The sequence below is a fragment of the Ostrea edulis genome, chromosome 7 (assembly GCF_947568905.1).
Source record: "Ostrea edulis chromosome 7, xbOstEdul1.1, whole genome shotgun sequence".
In the NCBI taxonomy this organism is placed as follows: Eukaryota; Metazoa; Mollusca; class Bivalvia; order Ostreida; family Ostreidae; genus Ostrea; species Ostrea edulis.
The window spans coordinates 41,289,074-41,313,956 of record NC_079170.1 but is presented as its reverse complement, the minus strand read 5'-3'; the positions used below and the strand labels follow the sequence as shown (position 1 = coordinate 41,313,956).

The 24,883-nt window shown below is 34.8% G+C and overlaps 2 protein-coding genes across 3 annotated transcripts; one reads left to right on the top strand and one right to left on the bottom strand.

The window, feature by feature from the left end:
- Nucleotides 1-332: 332 nt before the first annotated feature.
- LOC125654533 (uncharacterized) lies at nucleotides 333-7,929 on the bottom strand. Its single transcript, XM_048884518.2, has 3 exons — nucleotides 6,800-7,929; nucleotides 2,451-2,515; nucleotides 333-2,322 (listed from the first exon to the last, which is right to left on the bottom strand). The coding sequence occupies exons 1-3, from the start codon at nucleotides 6,868-6,870 to the stop codon at nucleotides 1,802-1,804; spliced, it is 657 nt and encodes a 218-aa protein (XP_048740475.2). The 5' UTR covers nucleotides 6,871-7,929; the 3' UTR covers nucleotides 333-1,801.
- A 9,348-nt stretch (nucleotides 7,930-17,277) lies between these two features.
- Nucleotides 17,278-24,862, top strand: LOC125654537 (uncharacterized). 2 transcript variants are annotated; one of them, XM_056144432.1, is made up of 6 exons: nucleotides 17,278-17,406; nucleotides 17,911-17,952; nucleotides 21,510-21,731; nucleotides 21,870-21,989; nucleotides 24,596-24,638; nucleotides 24,796-24,862. In XM_056144432.1, the coding sequence occupies exons 2-6, from the start codon at nucleotides 17,920-17,922 to the stop codon at nucleotides 24,831-24,833; spliced, it is 456 nt and encodes a 151-aa protein (XP_056000407.1). In that variant the 5' UTR covers nucleotides 17,278-17,406; nucleotides 17,911-17,919; the 3' UTR covers nucleotides 24,834-24,862. The 2 variants fall into 2 exon arrangements, with proteins under 2 accessions (XP_056000407.1, XP_056000408.1); XM_056144433.1 differs by having other exon boundaries at nucleotides 17,282-17,406; nucleotides 21,510-21,759.
- Nucleotides 24,863-24,883: the final 21 nt, after the last annotated feature.

Here is a 24,883-nt window from a genome sequence, read left to right as displayed (position 1 = left end):
CACACAACACTCAATGGTTTAACGTCACTCAGTAAATCTGTCGTGCGCATGTCCCGCCACGCTTGTACAACTCACAACCGGCGTTTCCCGGCGGACACAGCTATTAATGACGCCATAAAATATATTTTGCTTCTGAAAATACATTTGGGTATGAACTGAGAGAAATCTGTAAAATCCCGGAGCTTCTGGACCCTTTGAGGGCCTCAAGGCGCCACCAGACCCCACTGCCTCATAAAGTGGTGCCCCCGTAACCGCAATTCCTGGATCCGCCCCTGGTAGGTAAATCATCGGAAATGTAAATATAAGCATAGACTAACACGGAATCCAAAAAATGCTCCATTTTATTTATTCGCATAAACCATTCACAATGTTAAATTAGCTACATAAAAATTCTGTAAGTATATAAACAATGTTTTCAAGGGTACAGATATATAAATAATACATGCATATATATATGTTCATTAGCACAAAACTGAGGTGGGGCATAATACATACTATGAGAGTCGGATATTTATTTGATATACCTGTTTGGAAGGACAGCAGACCAACTCCTGAATTTTAAAAATAAATATAGGTCTACATAGTTTTTAAGTTTGATCTATAACATCGCATGAGAGAGAGAGAGAGAGAGAGAGAGAGAGAGAGAGAGAGAGAGAGAGACCAGTAAAACGTGTAAAATGAGGACAAGTTTCAACCATTGGACAGCAGTTGTGAGGACAGAATTGCACCAAGAGGACATCAAAAATGACCTCACAATTACTTTCTCATAAATGTGACCTACAACATGTGAAAGATGTAGATACGAAAATATTAGCTTAGTGAGGACAAGTGGTGTGAGGACATGTCCTTACTAATATTCTCTCTCAAAACCCCCTTTTTCATAATTCGAAAGAGAGTATTAAATAAACTGTTATAGGTACCCCTATAGCTATAGCTAATATAGTACTTTTTACCTTTAGAATAATATATAATATATGTGTATATTCTCCTCTATGTATTGTGAGGACGTCCTCATTTAGTAGGCTTGGTCGGAGAGCGAGATCAGGGAGATAGAGAGAGCACATCTGTAATTATTGAATATATATATATTAATGTAGAATGGTGTTTATATACTGTATACTAATTCACATTCAAAACATGAATTACCTTATTTCTCATTATTATTACTATTATCAAACAGTGAAGTTAAGAATATTGAAGAAATTAAAGACGGCGATTAAAATGAACATCAACATATATTGTGTTTGGTATCGTTGCAATCGTCTCAATAAGCTGAAAAAACTGTTTACATATCCGGGATTTTAAAAAAAAATTTAAAAGCACCACCTTCATCATGTGTATTTAGCCTGCGGTACATTTCCACACCTCCTGCAAGGCCAGCGATAACCACATTATTTATCAACACTTCGCAGTACCGCCAGTACTGCAGCATTTGTCAGTGAATATCAAAACCCACAGTATCGACCACAGTAAATATAAAGTAATTTTCAGCACCAACAGAAATGATTAGTACCACCAATAAAATATCAGTAATTATCAGAACTTATTGGCACCAACAGCACGATAACAGTAAGTATCAGCAAATATCAGCAAAACATGACTTTATCAGTACATTTTCCGTTCAGTAGTGAATACAACATCTTTGTGTAAAACAATATATCGTTTAATGTCTGAATCTTCAGATATTTGGTGTATGATCAGCTGCAGGGTACCAAATGTCGTATGAAAAGTATTAGTTGGAAAATCCAAATGCATAAGAAAACATATAAGACAGACGTTTTCCATTGATACAGAACATGTCTCAATTATCCTCCGAGGTCAACACTGAAACACCTAGAACCATATTAGATTCCTCTATAGTTTGATAATGGGGCTCAACTGGTTTTTGTTCTGTTCTGCCATCGTTGTAGTTTGATTTCGTATGTTGTTTGCAGAATATGACAACGTTGACAGTCAGTATGATCAGTAAAACAATAACTACCAACCCTCCACCGACCATGATGAAGATAATTGTATTCAATTTCGACATCTGTTTTCTGGAATTTTCAACATCAGCTGACCTTGTAAAATTGTCTGATGATGATAAATTCAATTCAGATAAAGATGATACTGTTTCTTCGTCGGCTTGTATCATATTTTCTGTTGTCATATTTTGTTGATGTAAAGACGTTGATGTTTCTAGAGAAGCGCCTGTACAGTCTCCCGTGACACGATCACATGTGGTCTGACATTCCGATGGACAAGCATAGCTACATTGCTGTCCGTATAATCCAGGGTAACACGTCTTAGAACAGTTCACATCAAAAGATCCGTCTGGACATACTGTAGAAATAGAATGATAATTTGAGTTTTAAGCAAAAGCCAACAAAGATCTTTGATTAACAACTCAAATATATTTTATTTGTTGAATTCATTGTTGTTTGACTATTAAACATTAAAGTTTCACTTACTTTGACACTGATTGGTTGTAAGGTTGAGAAAGTAATTTGAACAGCAAATGTGATTTTGATTTTCTCTGAAAAGTTAGAATTTTAATTCAGACTCTGCATATATATTTTATATAAAATATAGTTATTTACAACACATATGCATTGAATTATAAAATTGCTGTAAGCGGTTAACAAACAGATAAGAATTATATTCGTCAGATCTAGAGTATTCATGGCACGCATTTTATCTGTACATGGACACAACTTTCAATCTGTTATTTTGTAGGCAGTTCAATTTTAGCCATGTATGAAGATGTCTCAACATGAATCTGATCCGTGCAATCCATGTGATCAGCTCTTATAGCTTTAACACTGTATTCGGAGCACACTTTACTAACAAATATTTCTAATGTCATCTGCTGCGCTGTTCAATATCGTTGATATCCATGGTAGTGGTCAAATATACGATGAAGTATTTTATCCCGGTCATTCTCTATTTTCGGCGCAAATTGAAAACATATCGTTTGTTTGCCTCAAAAATATATGCCGTGACCGTTAAACGGTCTTTGGTGCGAGTAATATAGCTTTTTAATCTTGGAAACAATGTTCTATTCACTTGATTTTTCAGTATTTCGTCCAATCCAATGTGCGACAAAATCGTGAATTAATTTCATCAAAAGGTAACGTACACACGTATTTGTACGTCATGGTAAAAGTCTTGAATTATGATCCTATAGCCATTGATTTAGTTGTTAGTTAATTAGAAACTAACAATTCGTCTACAAATTAAATGTAACGAAAAGTAATTAATTTCTTTAACCCCGTAAAGAGTAAGAAATTAAGAGTAAAGCAAACACAGACCCTTGGACACACCAGGGGTAGGGTCAGGTGTGTGGGAGAAAGCATACCCTTTTAAACGGTCAAACCCACCGTAAGTCCTCTATCTGGATCAGGTAAACGTAGTAGTCCGTAGTTAAATCAGTATGTAAAGAACGGACTAACAATTGGTATAAAACTAGACCGCATTTGACCGAACGACAGATTGCATTTCGTGTTTTGGGAATAAGATCATTGTAACGAGGATATAATTTGAGAAATGCTGAATTTCAATACGGCTGCTGAACCCCCTCTTGGAACCGCTGTATCATGGAATTCTTTGACAGCAGCCTGTCCCGGTTTAATAAAAAACATAATTATAGGCAAAAGCATGCTCTCACGTATCGGTTGAGACACATACACACAACGTGCAGGTGATAATGGAATTTTGCTACATTAATATGAAAAGTTGATGAAGAAGAAGCTGATGTCATCCTGTGATACAAAAAATGAGTAGGTTATCCATTAATCACCATCATCGCATATCTAGGTATCAAGAATCCATTATGGCTCGCATGCTATTTTCATGACTCGCAATTATTTTGATATGTGATAGAATGCGTTGTGCATGATCAATATCTAAAACAATACAGACTAAAGACAAAAAGATGATTTTACTGACGTTTCAATTGTCCCGTTTAAAGTGGGGATTTCTCAAATTTTGCTGTTAATATAATCAACTTATTTTTAAATACAACTTGTCACCAGGTCGAATGTTGTCTGATGTGTTTCATATTAATTGTTAATCTCTTTTTTGTATACTGATTTTGACTACGGAGTACTCCGTTCTTTCTGACCAGGATAGAAAAGTCAGGACGGACGTGTACCCGTCAACAGGAAATGCTTAGTTTTCCTAGCTACCTGACCCCACTCCTGGTTTTTCCAGGGATTCGTGTTTTACTGTCATCCGTTATGTATAGTTCCTAGCATGTCGTAATAGGCGAGTAAATGGGGCGGTCCTTCAGATGAGACCACAAAAACCGAGGTCCCGTGTCACAGCAAATGAGGCACGATAAAGATCCCTCCCTGCTCAAAAGCCATAAGCGCCGATAATAGACCTACATTTTGCAGACCTTCACCGGCAAAGTGACGTCTTCATATGAGTGAAATATTCTCGAGAGGGACGTCCAACAATATTCAATCAATTGTTATCATTATATTTTTCGTATCCATGAATTGAATAAATGAATCTAGGTTAGAAATAATTTCTACACGTACGAGATAAACTCCAAGCGAGGTTCTGGGATGCTTCCCGTTTTTATTGCAATATTCTTCAGGTAATTCAACACTACCTGGATTTGTCTTGTGACATGGGAATGTGAAGCGAATTCAAATTCCTACTACATCCAATGATAATTGTTATCAACACTTAAAGGACACATCCCATGTTTCTGAACGTTTTAAATTTTTCAACAAAATTAATTCATTTCATGCCTAAAACTACTTTACATATGTTTTAGATGAAAGAGTTTACGTAGTTTTGGAGTTTGAAAGCGATGAAATTCAAAACTTGCGATATGCATACTTACTTCGATATTTTACGCGTCATTATGTGTGACGTCATATGCGACCTCGAGCGAGAGGGTTTCAAAACAGTTGTTAGCCATTTCATAAACAAAATAGATTTCATGGACAAAAGAACCAATTATAACATTAACGGCTTGTAAATAACACTGGATTAAGGTATTTTGTGCCGTTTAAGGGTGTACTTGCTGTCAGTAGAAAGGATTCAGACTGAGTGTTTTTTTTTCAATTTTCGAAAGAAGGTATGTTGGAAAAGACGTGGATATTTTTTGTCGGCGCAAGCACTTTGCCATAAAAGAGTCCATGTACTTTTTTTTTAGAAAGGGCATTTGGACAGAGACCTAGATAAACTGCGATAGATAGTTGTATCGAAGCTAAGCACGGTTACATGTAGGCCTACAACATATGCATTCCGTTCTGGTCTTCAAATATTTAATACACACTCACACCAACTGACCTTCATCTTTTTATCATGTACAGGCATAAGTTTTTACCTAATGCATGGTAAAGTAAATGTACTAAAATTTTAAAGATAAAAAATAAATGAACTTTCAATATGAATAATGAAATTTTGTATTTCCTAACATTGAATTGATTTATAATGCTTTCATTTTTTCTTTAATGAGCGCGTAACAACAACACGTGTAGTACATATTTAGCCCAAGTTATAAACGCCGTGCTCTCACTTCTTAACAACGTGTACATAAAAAAATAATGATAAATAAAATTGGTTGATTGAAATAAAATATTGTGATTTCCACTATAAATTTGATATATATTTTTTTCGAAATGCCACATGACGGTAGGCCTAGTTATCAATTCAATTTGTTCTCATATTACAATGATATATCGTATCATAACTTATCTAATCCAAACATATATTTAATCATAGTTGCACTGTTTATCTTTAAAACAAAAATCAACAATACTAATTGCAGATATTTAAAGGCAAAATATTACCAAGTATTGTTTAGACAAGGACCCCATGTAAACATTATATTTACTCTGCATATTACTCGTTTTCCTCGCTAAAATTGGGTCGCTATTTGTAAAAAAAAAAAATATAAGACTCGGGAAAGTTATCAACACCGAAATATATATTTTTCGTGGTGAATAAATTAGGCCCCTAAAACCCAGGTTTTTAAAGATATATAATACTACTTTTATTATGAGTTGATCGACGAAGGTCGCATATGACGTCACTGTACCACGTGACTACCCACCTCATTAACTAGACTTTTTGAAATCAGGGCTTAGATTCAAGTCCGTGTTGTCATTAATTATTGCAACATTTCAACGAACGAAGTGTTAGAATTAATTACTATAAGCATAAGGAAGACAAAATGCAAATAATTTTGTATACTTTGAAAACATGAGATGTGTCTTTTAAGGATATACGATTCTCCAAAAATTGGTAATAAATTTTGTAAAGGTACTTATGAATGTTTTAATATACCTAAACTCCCATCCAGCACAAAGGTTTCCTATATGAAACTACCTTTATGCAAGGTGAAGATAACGAACAATGATCAATCTCATAACTCCTATAAGCAATACAAAATAGATAGTTGGGCAAACACGGACCCCTGGTTTTTACTATGTTTGTACCATATTTTCATGTTTTATTATTCACAATCTTTTCTTGAAAAGTTAGTGGTAAACGTTACCCCCAAAGAAAAAACCTTGTTATTGGTGTATATTAAGTATCCCTTTATTTATCACTGTTCGTTATCTTCACCTTTCATGTATTGATGTCCAATTCACATTGTTGTTTGACAAATAATTAATAATCACACACAAAATCCTACATGTACTTCATTTGATGCGTACAAAGTTTTATGTCTCCTATGATATGACGCTTAAAGTTGATGAATACTTCGATTGTCCACACTGAAATAATATAATGTTTTCAAATAATTCGTTTATGACAGCAATACATTAATAATTTCTATAATTGACAGTATACTTACTTGCACCATTTTCCAAGCACCCCTGTTCCGAAATCCAAACAAAATAGGAAATTGATGAGCAGTATGTGCATATTCCTATTTACCTTAGCAAATAATGTTATGACATTTATTCCTAACTTATCATTAAGATATGATATGCATCACTTAGTGATAGTTTATACATAATGCGATCAGGAAAATTACAATAAGTACATGTAATAGTCAAACAACTTGAAAACGTGATTTGTTTCCGGATTTTCGATGTGAATTATCTAATGAAGTAAAATTATTGTGCAGAAATAAAAACAAAACAAGTACAACCGGAAATGTATATTTCAAAATATGAAAACATTTGATTGTTTATAAGGATATCCTCGGTAAGCAGTCGGTACTATATCGCTACAGCAGGTTGTATATAAGTATGTACGTTATATTAATTGGAATCAACATTTTGTGAACATGGCGATGACAGCCGGGATACAGTTGCTGACTAAATGGGAAATTAGGCCCGTCCGCGAAGCGAGGCTCTAAAGGTAACACGTATGTAAAAGGAAAAAAGTCAAAATCAGCAAAATAAAAAGAAATCATCTCTACATACGTTCACTAAAATTTGCGTGATCAAGATAAGCGCCACCATTTTGTTATTTGGTTGCTTCAATAGATATTCGTGTTTCAATTTTTGGTTGCCAACAATACACGACTAGCGTGCAATTTGTAATTTGAATATTCAATTTGTTTACAATGAATATAATGTTTATTTCATAGCAGTTTTAAGGACATTCGGGACGATGTGGCCAAAAATAACTCGTCAATGAATCTTTGTTCTTTTTTCATGAAGCAACATCAGGATGTCCTTTACAATGTGTAAAAATTTCATGGCCACTTTCTAGGTATACAAGGGAGATAATAAGCTTTGAATTACCCCCTTTTCGAAAATTGTGAAGCTTACAAGATCATTCCGATTTTTATTTAAAAAAAAAAAAATAATAATTTGATGGGATTTCTATATATATCTTTTACATTAAACTTTAAAACATAAGCAAAATATAAAATAAATAATAATAACATGCTTAAACATAACCGTATAATAAGAAATTGGGAAAATTTAAGGATTTGGTGTGGAAATTAGTTCTCAAAAACAGGGTAGTCCAGATACTAAATGAAGCACTGCTCAAAAACCTGTCAATGATTTTTTGTTGTTGCAAACACTGGAATTAAAAGCTGTTCATATACCCAACTTCCTGTAAAAATATGAAGGGGTGAAGCTAATCTTTATTTTGAGGTAGGCGTCCTTGAAGTTGTACATTGATATGTTCACTTGGGGTTAGGCTTGGCGAAATATTTGTTATAATAACTTTCAAGCTTATATTCGTTTCATGTACCACCACTGTTAAAAGTAATGGGGAATAGGATAGTCTCAATTTATTTGCACTACATTTTTTTAAACAATGCTCACGGTCGAATACGGGCGGGGGGGGGGGGGGGGGAGGGGGGGGGGGGGGCAGCCTAATTCTTTGTGCCTGATTTGGAATACATTGTTATAAACTATATTTGTTTTGAACCTATTGAAATATTTTAGAATTTTCATGATTATGGTACAAAATTGAGTTAATGATAATTATTAAGATTTTAATCTTTTTTTTCAATATACATGTATATATTATACATGACTTTGGACAAAACGTCTAGCTCTACGAGTCCTCTCCCTTCAAACCACGAGGTTAGATCTAGTTAACGTAAGTATAAGCTACTACTTCGTTTACAAGATCAACAGTACTTCCGCGGGCAGGGTAGCTAGTGTCGCTTATGACTCGGATCGTATCCATCCTATTTTGCAAGGAATTGATGTGTCGCACACGTTGTGACTTTGCACTTTTTTCTTTTTCACACGTCTGCTTCTCGCTTTCCGACGTGTATCATATTTATCATATTAGTTACCATTTTCGCAGCAGTGTTTCGTAAAGGTAGTAAAATAATTTGTAAAATAAAATAGTTTGAGAAATAAAGCTACTTAGATTTACATGGAAATGCTTGGGGGAATTAAACATTCCTAGCATGGACTTTAAGATTTGACAAACAAATATCGATCTTCGGCATATGGGGGTAGGGGTGGGGTATTTTTCGCAAACAATGATTGATTATAAAAGCACCAGAGTAGTTCGTAGGTTTCCCAAGTAAGATTCGGTAGAAATGTGTGTCCAGTTGTAGTTTCACACTACTATAGTAAATATTAACAAACGATCATCATCTTACACTTGCACTGAGTCATTGTTTACGTACTATTGACTTTCTTTTTGTAAATGCCTAGATTCAAATTGCATGTACATGTAGGAGCGATTTCGGTGACTAATATGCTATCAAAATTACTCTGGCGCATACTGTATTCATAATATATATACAATGTATATGAAAAGGGAGACTTGTAATCAATATGAAATAGAAATAAAAATTATCATTTGACAAGAATTCAATCAACAGATTTACACATGACATTTGGCAGCGGTAGCAAATTACGACAAAATATGATGACATTTTCCCCGCGATACAACGTCGTGACGTACTTTTTTTTTATTGTGACGTCATATAGTGTGTCTGTAGAGCATTGTGATTTTTCTTGGGAAACTTTAACTACCCTGCGTCCGGTTCTAAATTTATAATAAATTCGCAATCATCACGTGATCATCGTCGCGCATATCCTTAATAGCGAGCGCAGCGAACCAGCGCGGAGCGCTGGCTCGTACTGCGAGCTCTAATGACTAGAGCACGGGAAATAATCCGAGCTAAATCTCAACCTCTAACAAGAATTTTTTTTTTGACGCCAATCCCAGAAGTCCCTCGTACAAAATGGCGGATGGTTCGATTCGTAAAATAATAATTAAAAAAAAATCTTTGAAGTATTACAAACCTTTCTTATTTGAATGGAAAGGATGACAATCATATTCTTCCCCCTTTCTTTTTCTTTTCAAAATATTGTCTAAAGAAATGTAAACAGTCACGTCACAACTACCAGCCTACGTCACAATACGCTCGTTGCATTTCCCGCTAAACTGGTTCCTACATTGGCGAGAAGAGCAAAACAGTAATTATAGGTTATAGACTTTGTATGGGAAAATATGACGACCGAGTTTTTTGACGCGTAGACGGAGCGAGCTTGCGAGGTCCGTTCGCGACAAAAAACGAGGTCGTCATATTTCCCATACAAAGTCTATAACCTTTTTATTATATACTTTCAATTTCATTTAGAAACTAACAATAATTTTATTTTTAACAATAACTTTATCGGTTTAACTGAGTAAAAGATGAAAAACACGAAAAATTTGAAAATTAACGGCGTAGAAATTTGATTGTGACGTAATGTTTGCGGGCCGGAATGTTTCCGGGCATATATCGTGTGATATATGCCCGCAAACTTTTAAAGAAAAAAGAAGAGATGAAATTGAAAGTATATAATAATCCTACGTATTGACAGTGAACGAAATCAGTTTTCCTTCTTTTCAATATAATTAAATTTTTTTGAAAATGTATTCAGATATGCTGCGCTCGCCCCAACGGTCACACCGTAATCATATTAGCGAGCGAAGCTCGCGTCGCGAAGCGACGCGACGAGCTCGCTCCAATGATTACACATATGAGTCACGTGATTTGCTCTTCTTCAGCTGAAAAAAGATGAGTATTACCCATAATGCTTCCGGAAAAATGTCACCGTCACTGTGGTATACTTCATTGACAATCCCGTAATAAAATAATTAGATTGTTTAGAAAGTACCATAAACGTTTTTAAATTTCAGACAAGCTTTCTCATAGCTTCAAACGTTTTGTTTTTGCTTGGTTTGAGAGAAGAAAAAACATTGCAGCTAATATGACGTCACAATTTGTAACTGTTTACATCAACCACGTTATATTTCCCGCGTTAAATGAAGAGGCGGATAAAAGTCGTGTTGCAAGATGTTAATGGGCTTCGCTCGTCTCAACGGTCACACCGTACAACATATTAGTAAATCATGAAATAGAAGAACAACTGATACAACTAAATATATGAAGGAGTTCATGAACTTCTTCAAATAAAAAAAAAAAGAAAGAAAAAATATATAGGATATACACACGCTTACGTTTTAACTAATTTGAATTTGTCAGTTGAATTTGATTATTTTCAGTGGTCTTTAAATCAAAAACGGGACGTATTGTTATGGTCTATGATTATTGGGTTTGAATGACAAAAGAGCGAAGTGAATGGGACGTCACAATTCACTGTTTTCATCGGCTGGCGTTATATTCCCCGCGTTAGATAAATAGACGGATGTAGTTCTCCTCATGTACTCCCCCTTTTGCTATTTGGATGTTACATGTACTGGCCGTTTAGCACAAGGCGAGTTTTATAGACAAATACTATTTTCAAGTGAATGGTTATTTATACTTGTAATATTTACCGTACTTAGTTATCATATACATGTAAATAAGTATCACATGCTACGTCGCGCCAATGATCATTTCATACTTCGCACGGTCCAACGGTCATACCTTATATACATATTGCATATACAGTAAGTAATAAAGTAGACAGTGAAGTTGGAATGTTTCTTCATTTTAAGAATGGTTCTGTCCTTTCATCTCTCTTTAATCCATATTCTTCCACACGGGTTATCATGATTACATGCACACCATGTAACACTGCATATTAGGTCACTTATACCATGTATACATATAAAAGTTTGATAGTGTTCCGGTGAAGCAAAAGTAAGATTGACAGAAGAAGAATAAAAAAATCTATTTTTATAACAACTTCATATATGGGAACTGGTGCCACGCCTACAGGTATTGGACCTTATTAATGACTTGAGTGTTGAGCAATCATATTCCACGGAAATCGGGTACAGGTATTTGTTGCATTCCTTTGTTACACTATGATGCATTATGTACATCATTTCTCGAGTCGATATCATTATTTAATCTTCCTCATGTGTTCGACACATTCACCTTTGAACTTCAAATAATTTTCCTTGTGTACAAAGCACATGAACGCACAAAGAATTAAATATTTCCTTGCACTCAATATCTCGTTTTCAAGTCGTCAATTTCGAAATGCATAACTGTACATTGCATTTTATGTCCTTGTTATGCCTGTGGAGTCTAAAAAATCCTAAAGAACTGTTAGTAAACTTAAAATCGCAAAACTTTCACCAAATCAGCAAAATCAAAACCCATGACTTTTCAACACTATACACGACAATTCCTCACGATGAATTAAAGACTAGAATTTTTGATATCAAAGACAATTGCCTCTTCAGCAAAAATGGAAAAAGGAAATATTCATATCTAATGATCAGTCATCCAAAAACTTACTTAATTAAACATCACTCTGATTCCACGCACAAGTACTCTGAAGTTGAAATAAAATATATGCTGGTGTTCCTCATTGACAATATCGTTGTGGTCTTTGGTGATCAGGTCTTTCAACAGTCTTTTGGAATTGCCATGGGCACGAATTGTGTTCCTTTGTTAGCTGACCTGTTTCTATATTCATATGAAGCAGAATTCATTCCTTACCTTATACATGAGAGGAAATAATATATTACTGTGGCCTTCAATTCGACATTTAGATATATCGACGACGTTTTGTCTATTAATAATGATAACTTTCATTCACATGTCGATCCGATATATCCCTGTGAGCTCTTAATCAGATACACCACAGAATCGTCCACTTCTGCTTTATACTTAGATATTTTATTGAAAGTAAACATTAACGGCAAACTGACAACTCAACTGTATGACAAACGGGATGATTTTACGCGGGTACGTTAAGGCAGGTTATGAAAATCTTTACTGTGATAAAATCCGCGGAATAACATGATGTCATAATTGAAATAAGTATATCACTAACTATAGGCTATATCAAAGTACGATTTTATCATGCAAGTTTTATTTATACATGAAATAAACCATACATCTACTAAGATCCAAATCCATATGGAATGTTATGCTGTTGTCGTGTAATTTGTGTCTGATCAATATGAAAGTACACTAATGACGTCATAACTATACATCGAGTGACGTTGACGCATGTGAAGAATTTATCAAAGTGCGCCGTGTAAATATCAACAAAATGTGGAGTATTTGAAATATATGACATGGGATATATGTGATGTGTATGTGAAACACTGAACATTTCTTGATATTTTAAAGGTATGTTGATTTCATTCATTGACAACTTTGTTTAACGGGGAAAACATTCCATTTAGCATGCAGATCCGATTTTCCTCTGTCACACACTGAAATAAAACTGCAAAAGTAGCACACTACGCCGCATACTTCAGATACTTTTATACACTGTGAAAGGTCATAAACTAATGTACACGGTAATTACTGGTATAATCGTCTGTTAAGAATTTTTTTTAAAGAAAACTGAATAGCATCAGTGCAAACTGTAAAACATGGACTACATGGTTTCGTGCTTAAATGTTAAATAATTATTTCTTACGGAAAGTGGTAGGATTCTATAAACTATGGGTGTTTTACCGTCATTATCGCCAGTTAGATCAATATTTAAATCCCGGGGTAATGTGCTACTTTTCCATTTTCTATTAAGGTACATGCATGATCTATTTATAACAGTCATGCAATGACGTCATACGAAAGCGCATGCTTGTCATGTTGTTGTGATACAAAATGTTCTCGTGTAAACAACCAAAATAGTTTTTAAAAGTTAGTAGCTCCCTCTCTCTGTGTAGGACATATTTTAAAAATTATGCAGTTTGCGTGCATAAATTCAGCATGACCGGCCTTAACATACCCGCGCAGCTTCTCCATCGTCAACTTCCCATATGTATGTAGCAATATTCCATGATCACCTGCATATTGTGTGTATATCTCTTAACTGATTCGATATGCAAGAGCTTGCTTTGCTTATAGTCAGTTCTTAAATCGATGCAAGCTACTGGCAAACAAGTTGGTACAGGGTTTCAACAGTCTCCACTGAACTCGGCATTTTGCAAATTCGGTTGTCATTATAACGATCTAGTTCGTCAATACAACCTGTCATTGGGTCAAATGCTATCTGACGTGTTTCATACCGATTGTCAGGCCGTTCTTGGCACACTGATTTTGACTACGGATAACTCCGTTTATCTGATCAGGATATGGGGCTCACGGCGGGTGTGATCGGTGGACAGGGGATGCTTACTCCTCCTAGGTACCTGATCCCACCTCTGGTGTGTCCAGGGGTCCGTTTTGCCCAACTATCTATTTGTTTATTGTGTATAGGAGTTATGATATTGATCACTGTTCGTTATATTCACCTTTCATGTAATATTTATGACATATATTTAAATGAATTCACTTTGATATGTCTCTTTTCAAACACACACACACACTACAATAAATATGGTATCAAGAAAACATAACTCAATAAAGTCAAGGTACTAGGCAACTACACGCGCCGTTTCTACACAGCCAATGGTCACACTCAAAGACAGTTAAATGATATTACATAGTTTAGCGGGAAAAAAATAAATTAAAGAAATCAAATATAAAGTTTAAATGCTACACATACCAAAATAACTGGACTAAATTCACACTTTAGGTTGTTTTCAGACGGTTATCTAAGTGTTTGATTGTTCGAACCATTTTCTGTTATGTTAGTGAACATAAGATCATGTAAGGATGACGTTGATAATGACTTTGGAGCTGTCATCTATGAAAAAACAACAACTCGATTTTGACATATTGTTCGTCATTTTTTCCGTATTGATTTCGAAAACGGGTTATTCCTTTTACTTGATTAAGATACATGTACCAGGCTTATGGCGGATGTGATCGCTCAACAGGGGATGCTTATTCCTGCTAGACATCTGATAAAAACTCTGATATTGCGAGGGATTCATGTTTACTGCTTTCGATGTTGTATTTTTGATGGGACAGTAAGATTGACCACTTCGTGTTTCCTTTTCTTAAAAGCACGGTGTAAGATATGCACCTTTGTAACAATTTGAGGTCGGTGAGCACATTATTAAGGCCAAATGATATAAACAGATTTTTCTACCTTTAGCACTGAAGAGTTCCCATGGTAAAAAATATTTTGGTTGGTTTTGGTTTTCTCATTTATAGTTGTTTGGAACACTTCTGTGTTTTAAGAGCAGGAAAGGGGTCAGTAAACAATGTAAACAATTATGGCACCAGAATCATTCAGGAGGAAAATATCACGAAGATTTATTAGTAAAAACGTCATCAAAGTTTACAGAATGCTAAGAAAGGTTATGCATTATCCCTTGGACGTAAGACAGTAAATGTTGATGTCAATAAAAACAACGTGGTGATCGGGGAGAAATTGATGAATCAAGAAAAAATGTTTGTCTGGTGATAATTCACAAGAATGTCTAGGAAATGAAGACGCGCATCCATCTGATGCATCAGAGAGTGAGGAATCGGAAGAAGAGCATGAGGAGGTGATTTGTTGGAGAAGTGGGAGATGAGTTGTGGAACTTGGAATTCTAGTGGACAATTTGGGAAAAGGTTGTGCTGCGTTTGGTAGACCACTAGATATAAGAGATTGCGAGGAAAAAAAGTGGTATGGACTTGGATCATTGCTATATTATATAAGATGTCAGCAGGAAGCATGCATTGATCTTTTTCCCTTTTCTACTGGGAAACGTCGTAATGCAGAAACTAACGTAAAATGGCACATCAAAGGTATTCTGTATTAGGCATATCTTTATTATTTTCAGAGATGAATAGCAAAGGAAAACCAAGAGTGACAAAAACAGTAAAATCATAAATACCATCGTAAATTATTTTCAGAAATTGCAAAATTTTTACTCTTATATTATGGGAGATAACTCGTCTTTGTCTTGAGAAAATCAGCCAATCTCATTATTACAATTTCGCTTCTCCTCAGAAAATTCACCCCGTATGGTATATGTTCTTTAAGTTTATATTACACTTTAAAGACCCATCTCATGACCGTACGGTCGGTGAAAATGTAGGCGGAGCCTAATCTAAACAGATGTTATTTACCTGGAGTGGCCAGGGTCTACTAAGGTGTTAGTTGCTATATCCCATGGCACTCAAAGAAATACACAGAGGCAGAACATGGTAGAAATCTACCTGTCCATGCTTTTTTATAGTTTTGATATACACAGGACCTGTCTCAGTGACCTTTGCAGAGTTTCTGTGGTCATAGTGTTTGAATAATGGTTGTATTCCTAAGGGTAGCTGACACACATTTTACACCCACCCCTCTTTCTCTCTCTCTGTCATTGACTCAATGAATAATTTCTGTTATGAATATAGAGGTATCATAAATTGATGACATAAATTATTTCAATAGGTTACAAGTTTTAAAACTTATTGTGCAAATTATTGTTTAATTTCTGATTGTGTAATTTATAATACATGTACAGGTATATAAAGGGGGGAAATTACAATTATATTGAAATTGCATTGTTCAGGGGCCTTTTTAAAAACAATTGAATTACAAGAAAACAGCAGTTGTGGACAGGTCATTTGCTATCAAAACTCAGGTATACTGGGCTTCCTCAAGATCTAAAGAATGCCTGTAGATACTGGCTGTTATTGTTATCAAAACACCTCTCTGGGGTAGCCCCAGACCACAGTGTCTGCAGATGTCACTCCACCTGAGATCTATTGTTAAATGTTTGATTGGCAGGCAGCTTACAATTTGGGGGTGTCAACTTAAAATTGGGTCTTTAAACATTAAGTCAACATATTATGAAGTTTATTTGAATTTGTAAACCTTTACTTAGGGTGCAATGTCCATATATGTAATTTTATTGAAGTAGCAATTAATATTTTTCCGAGTGTAAAATTTATAATGAATTAATAGTTTACATGTTATGTTATAAATCTAATATCAGTACACTCTGTTCTCATTGACAGTCATTGTTGAGGGATAAAAAGGTAAACAAATGAAGAATAAACTAATTTACCATGATAACTATTGTTTTGTACTGTTTTGGAAATACGGAAAATATTTCACTCTCCAAGTCAAAGGGGAAAGGAATTCAAGGAATTATCCACTTTTATAAAAGAATGACATCATATAAAGTCTCTTCAAAAGAAAAAAAAATGTTTGTATCATCTGTCCATAAGAAGACAGTACATAATGTTTGATTAAAAATCCGTGTGTGCATTGTTGACCACTAAATCGGTCTATACATTGTAAAATATTGTATCAGTATCACATATGTAACACCAGGCAGATGGACGTACACCTGCAAGTTACATATTCACCGAAACAGAGTGATTATAAGCAAGATGAAAGGTGAGGATAACGAACAGTGATCAATCTCATAACTCCTACAAGCAATGAAAAATAGATAGTTGGGCAAACACGGAGCCCTGAACACACCACACAGCACTAGGTATACTTAATGGCTTCGATATTTAACATTCAGTGGTGTATAAAACTGCCATAAGCAGTACAATACGTGGAAGGAACTATATAACACAGATTAGGAGTTTCCTTTATTACAAAACATGTTTCACAGGTAACTTTTGGATGAGTCATGAAAAGCACGTGGTATAGATGTAATAAAAATATGAGGTGCGGTTTTGTATGATTTCTGGAGGAAATTTACGACACATATTTAGGCAAAATTAGTTGTACTAAACAGGTACGTTAATTTTAATCTTCTTACTTGTAAGTAAGGTAAAATACGACAAGCGATGACAATTGTAAATGTTTAGTGGCACTAAGCCTTACGGATCATCGGCATAAGATTTAACAAATTGCAAAACATAAACAAAAAGTTGTATACAATGTGAAAAGTGGAGTGAATATTAGAGGATGGACATACATTAAGAGAGTTATGAGTAACTTCTACATATAACATATTTTAGATGATATATTGACTAGATCGTAAGGGTAAAGCACATCTTAAACATTACAGTTGCTTTTATTTTAAATTTTGAATTGACATCAGTTGTACCAATTTAAATGGTACTAATATATCATGTTTGATCATACAAGTTTAAGACAAGCATTGCACAGTTGGAACTTTTGTAACATTATGTATGTCCAAATGCATTCTCTGTTGTAGTTTATATTTTAGACAATTTAGTAAGATCTTCCATATATTTTATTAGACTAACTATTGTTTACTTTTTTCATTACTTAGCAAATCGAAATGTTTACCTGGACTATGGTAGAAATCATTGTGGTATAAATTCCTACTACTGTTACCTTTTTTCTCACTAACTGCAATGAACAATAATGCAGCTTGCACAAATGATCTAAATCTTGAATCAAATAAACCCTAAACCATACTATGATAACAAATGAACAGTTCCGTACCCAAATAGATCCCGCGGGGATCCCTCCCTGCTCAAAGTGCCGAGTGTAGGCCTAAATTTTGCAACCGCCGATGGTGTCGTCTCCATATTGGTGAACGTTTGTCGAGAAGGACATTAAACAATATTCAATATTCAATCCCGACTAGAATAGCCCCATTCCAATACCAAACTGTTCCATTCAAATCGTTCAGCATTCCGCTCACAGACCAAACCTTTCCGTTCATGAGTCAAAACGTTCCGTTCTCATTCGAAATCGTTCCTCCTCAAGAAATAATTCATGCTCGAACAGTTTTTGTTTATTCTATAGATTATTCATCAAGTCAAAAATCTGCTGACAAATATAAGTTAAATGGTGATAATTTTATCAAATCCTTATCTGAAATAACACCAGGAGAATGTTACAGTACCTAGTTAAGAGAGGGTTCGCAGCGGGTGTCACCGGTCAACAGGGATGCTTAGTCCTTCTAGCTCTTGTGTGTCCAGGGGTCCGTGTTTGTCCTACTAATATTTGTATTTTATGAACTCTTGAGATTGTTCAATGTTCATTATCTTCACGTTTTTGCAAATAGGAGTTGACACCATTAGGTCAAATGCCTTTTGGTGTGTTTCATACCAATGAACATACTTATTTTGAGTATTAATTGCGTTGTATACTTGATCAAGTTATATGATTAAGGGTGAATGTGACCTGTCAACAGGGGGCACCTATTCATCCAAACCACCTGATTCCAGCTCCAGTGTGCCCTGGGCCCAGTATTTTCCCTACACCCACTTTTGTGTTTTTGATAGGGTTTTTAAGAGTAAACAATGTGAAAAAGTGTGAATGACCAACTATCTATTTTGTATTCCTTATTGGAGTTATGAAATGGATCACTGTTCGTTATCTTCACCTTTATAGGAGTTATGAAATGGATCACTGTTCGTTATCTTCATCTTTATAGGAGTTATGAAATGGATCACTGTTCGTTATCTTCACCTTTGTAGAAGTTATGAAATGGATCACTGTTCGTTATCTTCACCTTTATAGGAGTTATGAAATGGATCACTGTTCGTTATCTTCACCTTTATAGGAGTTATGAAATGGATCACTGTTCGTTATCTTCACCTTTATAGGAGTTATGAGATGGATCACTGTTCATTATCTTCACCTTTATTGGAGTTATGAGATGGGTCACTGTTCGTTATCTTCATCTTTCATGAATTACGGTTCATTGGAATACAGTAAGGTTCAAGTCATATACAATTACATATAATTGTATAAAATGTTACTTATTTTCATCCCCATATCTGGAATAAATTTATTTCAGACAATAAAGTTCTATCCCTATTGATTTCTCTTTCAATCACAACGTCTTTTTACGTAAAAAGAATCCGGGAAGTGCAAAAGGTAGACTTCAGAATTGAGACCAAACCATTCGCTCCCATTTTGAAACATTCCATTCCCGACCCAAACTGTTCGTTCGTCACCTTGGAGCGATAAGAACAGTCCTATTCTCGCTTAGAACCATTCCATTTAAAGCGTTTAATGCTCACCTCTTAATCAAAAACCGTTGTTCCCAAACCGTTCAGCATTAGTTTATCGCTCCACTAGTGTAGTAATACGCTTAAGGATCTGCAATGCTTTTTTCTAAAACAATAACATTGGCATACTAAGGCCTTTATTCCGAGCAAAGCATATGCCACCAAGAAAATCATTAAACTGTATTACTGTTACCGATAACCCAACCATTGGTTAAACGTGTAAAATGAGTTTCAAATTTGTTTCTATTTTCCTCATTTTCGTAAAGATTTCTTTACGTTTTACAATACCACATTTTTTGCTAAATGCACTATGATTGATTTTTATAATCCATCAATACAGTCATGGGAATATGGCAATATGTGGGAAGAAATCATTAAACTGGTAAAACTTTAGTTTTCAAGGTGAACGAGAACCGAAAGCAATTCACACTATGTAAACTATACAAGTGCAAGTATAAATATGTAATATCTACCATTGTACATGTAATTAACAAAAATGTATTGGAAACCAATGCTTGGATTTATGTTAAAGATGTACAGGGAAGTACGCATCACAAGATCCTCGTTATTCTTGAATACATCGGCGTAGTTCATTACATTAGACAACAATAACTGAACGTTAAAACCCAAACCGAGGCTTTATTACTTGAACCAAACCAACAGGTATATAAACATTGGTAGCTCCATGGGAATGCTTACTTCTCCTGGGCACACCTGATCCCACCTCTGGTATATTCAGGGGCCCATGTTTGCCCAATTCTCTATATTACATTGCATATAGGAGTTATGAGATTGATCACTGTTCGTTATCTTCACCTTTCATTTTACTTTGTATAGTATGGATTGATATAATGCTGGGGATTTTTTTTTAAAAATCAGATACATGTAAATGTATTGTTAAGGTCAATACATTCCACTTTTTATGAATAAAATACCTATTTTAAATCAGCTTGCATATCATCGTTTCACGATGCATCTTGATATCAATGATGTAACAAAACACTCCCTAATAAGGCGTTTACATTTACTCACAGATGATTGGGCTAGAAGGAAGAGATATATTACCAAAATAACATTATTGTAATTGGGAGATACGACAGCAAACTGTATTCAAATTATCTATAATCTTAAGTTAGAAATAGACAGTTTTTAAATCTAAGCAGGCTATTGACAAACAGGTTGATGGTGCATGGGTTCCAAAGGTATCATTTAAAGTCAGCATTTTCAAATTATATGGCCGTTATAATGATCTAGTTTGTCAATACAACCTATCATTGGGTCAAATGCTTCCTGAAGTGTTTCATACCGATTGTTAGGCCGTTCTTGGCACCCTGATTTTGACTACGGATAACTCCCGTTACCTGATCAATATATAAGACTCATGGCGGGTGTGACCGCTCGACAGGGGATATGTACTCCTCTTAGGCACCTGATTCCACCTCTCGTATATCCAGAGTTCCGTGTTTTCCCAACTCTCTATTTTGTATTAGTTATAGGAGTTATGAGATTGATCACCGTTCGTTATCTTCACCCTTTTTTTGCTACATTATTTAATAGTTTGGCTTAATTGCGAAAGCTTTCTGCATGGAAGAAATATTTCCTTACATCCATTCACTGTGCTTAAATTTTGTAATAGTAATGTCCTAAAATCTTCCACAATAAACAATACGTTGCGATATGTGAGGAAGAAAACACGATATCAAGGACACAATCAGTACAGCTGTGAAAGTTATCTAGACATTGAACAAAGTTCAAATAACTTCCCATATTACTCATATTATACGGAAATAAATGTTTGATATCAGTGTTCCCTTGATCTTTATCAATAACTTGCTTGTTGCACTGCTATTTCTAAAGTGTTCATACTGATATAGAGACTGTGTCATGGTTTATGTTGTTATAGGCATCGTGGGTTTGTTCCTTCTCTGTGTTGTGCCTTGAACTTCCTGAAAGCGCATGTGCTGTTTCGTTAAGAACTGTTGGTGTGATTTCAAGGTGCCCAAGAAATAAATATGAATATGACGTGGCATCGACTAGGAAAAACTGTAGCCAGTACAATGCCACTGGCTGTTTAGAATTGCATTACCACTGTGTCTTGAATGAAAATGCAACGGGGTTGGTTGAAGTATGTGCTGCATCGAGGTTTATTTTTTGTAAGATATATTCAGTATCATATATTATCTTAAATTCCGTTTTCCAAATGGTGATATTTTTTGTGTTTTGATCAGTATGAGATATGCATTGATGATGTTTTTATTTACAGCTGGAAGATGCGCGTCATTCAGCAACGATGTTCAGAGCATTGGAGATAGCTACATACGAAACTGTACCTATTCAAATCCTGCTTGTCCACAACATTACAATTCAACTGACTCCTATATGTGTAAATCGTTTTGCTTGAATCTTTGCATTGTGTGGAATCCCCCCCCCCCCCCAAAAAAAAAGAACTTCGTGTTCTGCCTTGTGCATAAAGTCAATGATATAAACATGCTAAACATAATTATACATTATTAACTACTTTAATACACGAAAGCACATTCCACGTATGGTCCTTATTTAAATCGAGACAAGATATTTACAAATAAGTTGAAGTATTTCAACAGTCACATTTGAAGTTAGCATTTCTCAAAGTCTAAGGTCGTTATCTCGATGTTGTTTGCCAATGCATTATATGGGTAGATCTAATGCTGTGTGGCGTGTTTCGTGTCAATTGCTAGATCGTTCTTTACCCACTGATTTTAACTAAGCATGACTCCGTTTATATGATCAAGAGAGAAGGCGACCGGGATTCTCATTATAAAACAATGGAGATAACAAAACAGTGACCAATCTCACAAGTCCTATAAATAATATGAATTAGGGATAGGACAAGCAAGAAGCTCTTGAGATATTGGTGGTGAGAACAGGTGCCTAGAAAGAGTAAGCATGCCATGTTGATAGACCTCACTCGTTGTTAATTATATGTCTTAATCACGTACATTGAGTAATCTATAATCAAAATGTGTATGTAAAGAACGGTCAAACAATTGATGTGAAACACATCAGACATCATTTAACCCAATGGCAGACTTCTGGTACATTAATAAATATGGAAGTTGACAATATCGGTACAATTCTTCACACTTTTACTTCATTTTAGTCATTTAATTGGATTCTAAATATATCAATACCAGCTTACGATATTGCAGAACCGTGACACATATCATAAAAATGAGAAGTACACAATTTCACTATTTCCTTTGCGTAATGGATGAAATGATCAATGAATTATTCTTTTATTGAATGTTTATACAAATATGAACCATATTGAACCCAAAGAATGTTCAACATGAAACAGAAAAGTTTCTAAACTTTCATTGTAAAGCAATATTACTGAAAATAGTCTGCAATTGTCTACTTTCTTGAAAATGTAGTTTTACATGAGTAAATGATGAAATATTTGACCAAATAAATATCGAACCTTCCGACATTTTCTGTAACCCTTTCTTCCAAGGATGAATGGGACTACATATAAAATTCAGTTGCGCCTTTTTATTTATTTCAAAACATCACCCATATGCAGAGATGTGTTGTGTCATCGTAACACACAATTGACAAAATAAAAAGAATTAGCGTGAAATTTAATGCCATGTTGACAAAACAGCACTGTTACCCACGGATGTACATGTTTTCAATAATTCCTTTATTAGATTAATTTCCATGATTTCCAAAGTGGTTTGTATTTTGTATTTTTAATAGGAGGGGTGAAGATAACGAACAGTGATCAATCTCATAACTCCTATAAAGTATACAAATTTAAAAGTAGGACAAACACGGGCCCCTGGACATACATCACTGTATGTACCAGATGTGGGAGCAGGTGACTAAGTGAAACAAGTATTCTCTGTCCACCGGTCATACTCATCAAGAAACCCATATCTTGATCAGATAAATGGAGTAATCCGTAGTCAAAATCAGTGCAAAGAACTGCGTCAATTGATATAAAACACGTCAGACTGCATTTTAGACAATGACAGGAGTCTGTTATTTTCACCTTTAGAAAATATACTTTCAGTAATTGTGAAGTAATATATTTGACCCATCAAAAGTGTTTGGTTTCATCTTACCTGCCTTGCTAATGGATATTAAGGTATTGTAATGTTGTAACACATATGATATCTTAATAATCTAAATAAATAAACTATTCTAATTATATATTAGAACATATTTGTGACTTCTGATTTATTGAAATTAGGAAGTGAAACAGAACAAAAGATTATATTTAAAAAAGACTTTGAAAATATTTCGTGGATAAGGGGCACGGGGTCATTTGTTGTTTTAAACCGGTGTTACTTGTGCACCAAGAAAGACGATTCGATTCATATCATAAAGAAATGTCCAAGACTTTCATCCAGAATGTTAGCTTATTAAGTACATGTATCTACAGACATGCTATATTTAGCACCTGAAACCATTAGTATCTAACAATACTCTGTAAACATACATGGTATTTAAGGAAGACAGCATTTTTCCTACTTTGATATCTTTGTATAATTTGTTTGAACACCATGTTATATGTAATATAAATTTAGGCATGCATACACATTATTTATTTCAACCTTCATTGCCAGTCATTTTCAAAGCAAAGTTTCTTTGTTCTGCATTTGAATTTCAATGTTTGTTTCAGACCCATGTTCATAACCTTGATTTTCCATGGTATACATACTCACATGTTCTATCATTTGAACGTCTCCACATGAGTGAAATATTCTCGATTGGGACGTTAAACAACAGTCAATCAATCTATCATTTGTACACAGTTTTTGAAGTTGATTTGATGACATTTTCGCAATATCAGAATTACGATAGTTGAAGTGAAGTGCTTTAAGTTAGTGTGTTGTTTTTTTTCCTTGCTGATGGACGTCCAATGTCCATTTAGCATGGATTTGAAAATGCGCAATGCTATTAAATATTATGTATACATTCTTGATATACAATTACTTTTTGTAGATGCTGTTTGTTACAATGTGGTGGAAGGTCATGTGGAAAATAAGTAAGAACTTTTCAGCTGTAGTGTATATTCTGTTACCTATAAGTATCATTGAAAAGTACTTCTTACCATTTAATTAGAAGCTGATTAATTAAAGAATCCACCTAATGGATAAACTCCAAAAAACTGGCAGTAATAACAGGTATCTGACTCATTGCAGTGAATGAAAGACACAAACAACGCTTTCCAATTTATTGATATAACAGCAATGATACATTCGGGATATACTAAAAAAGGACAATCTCGGC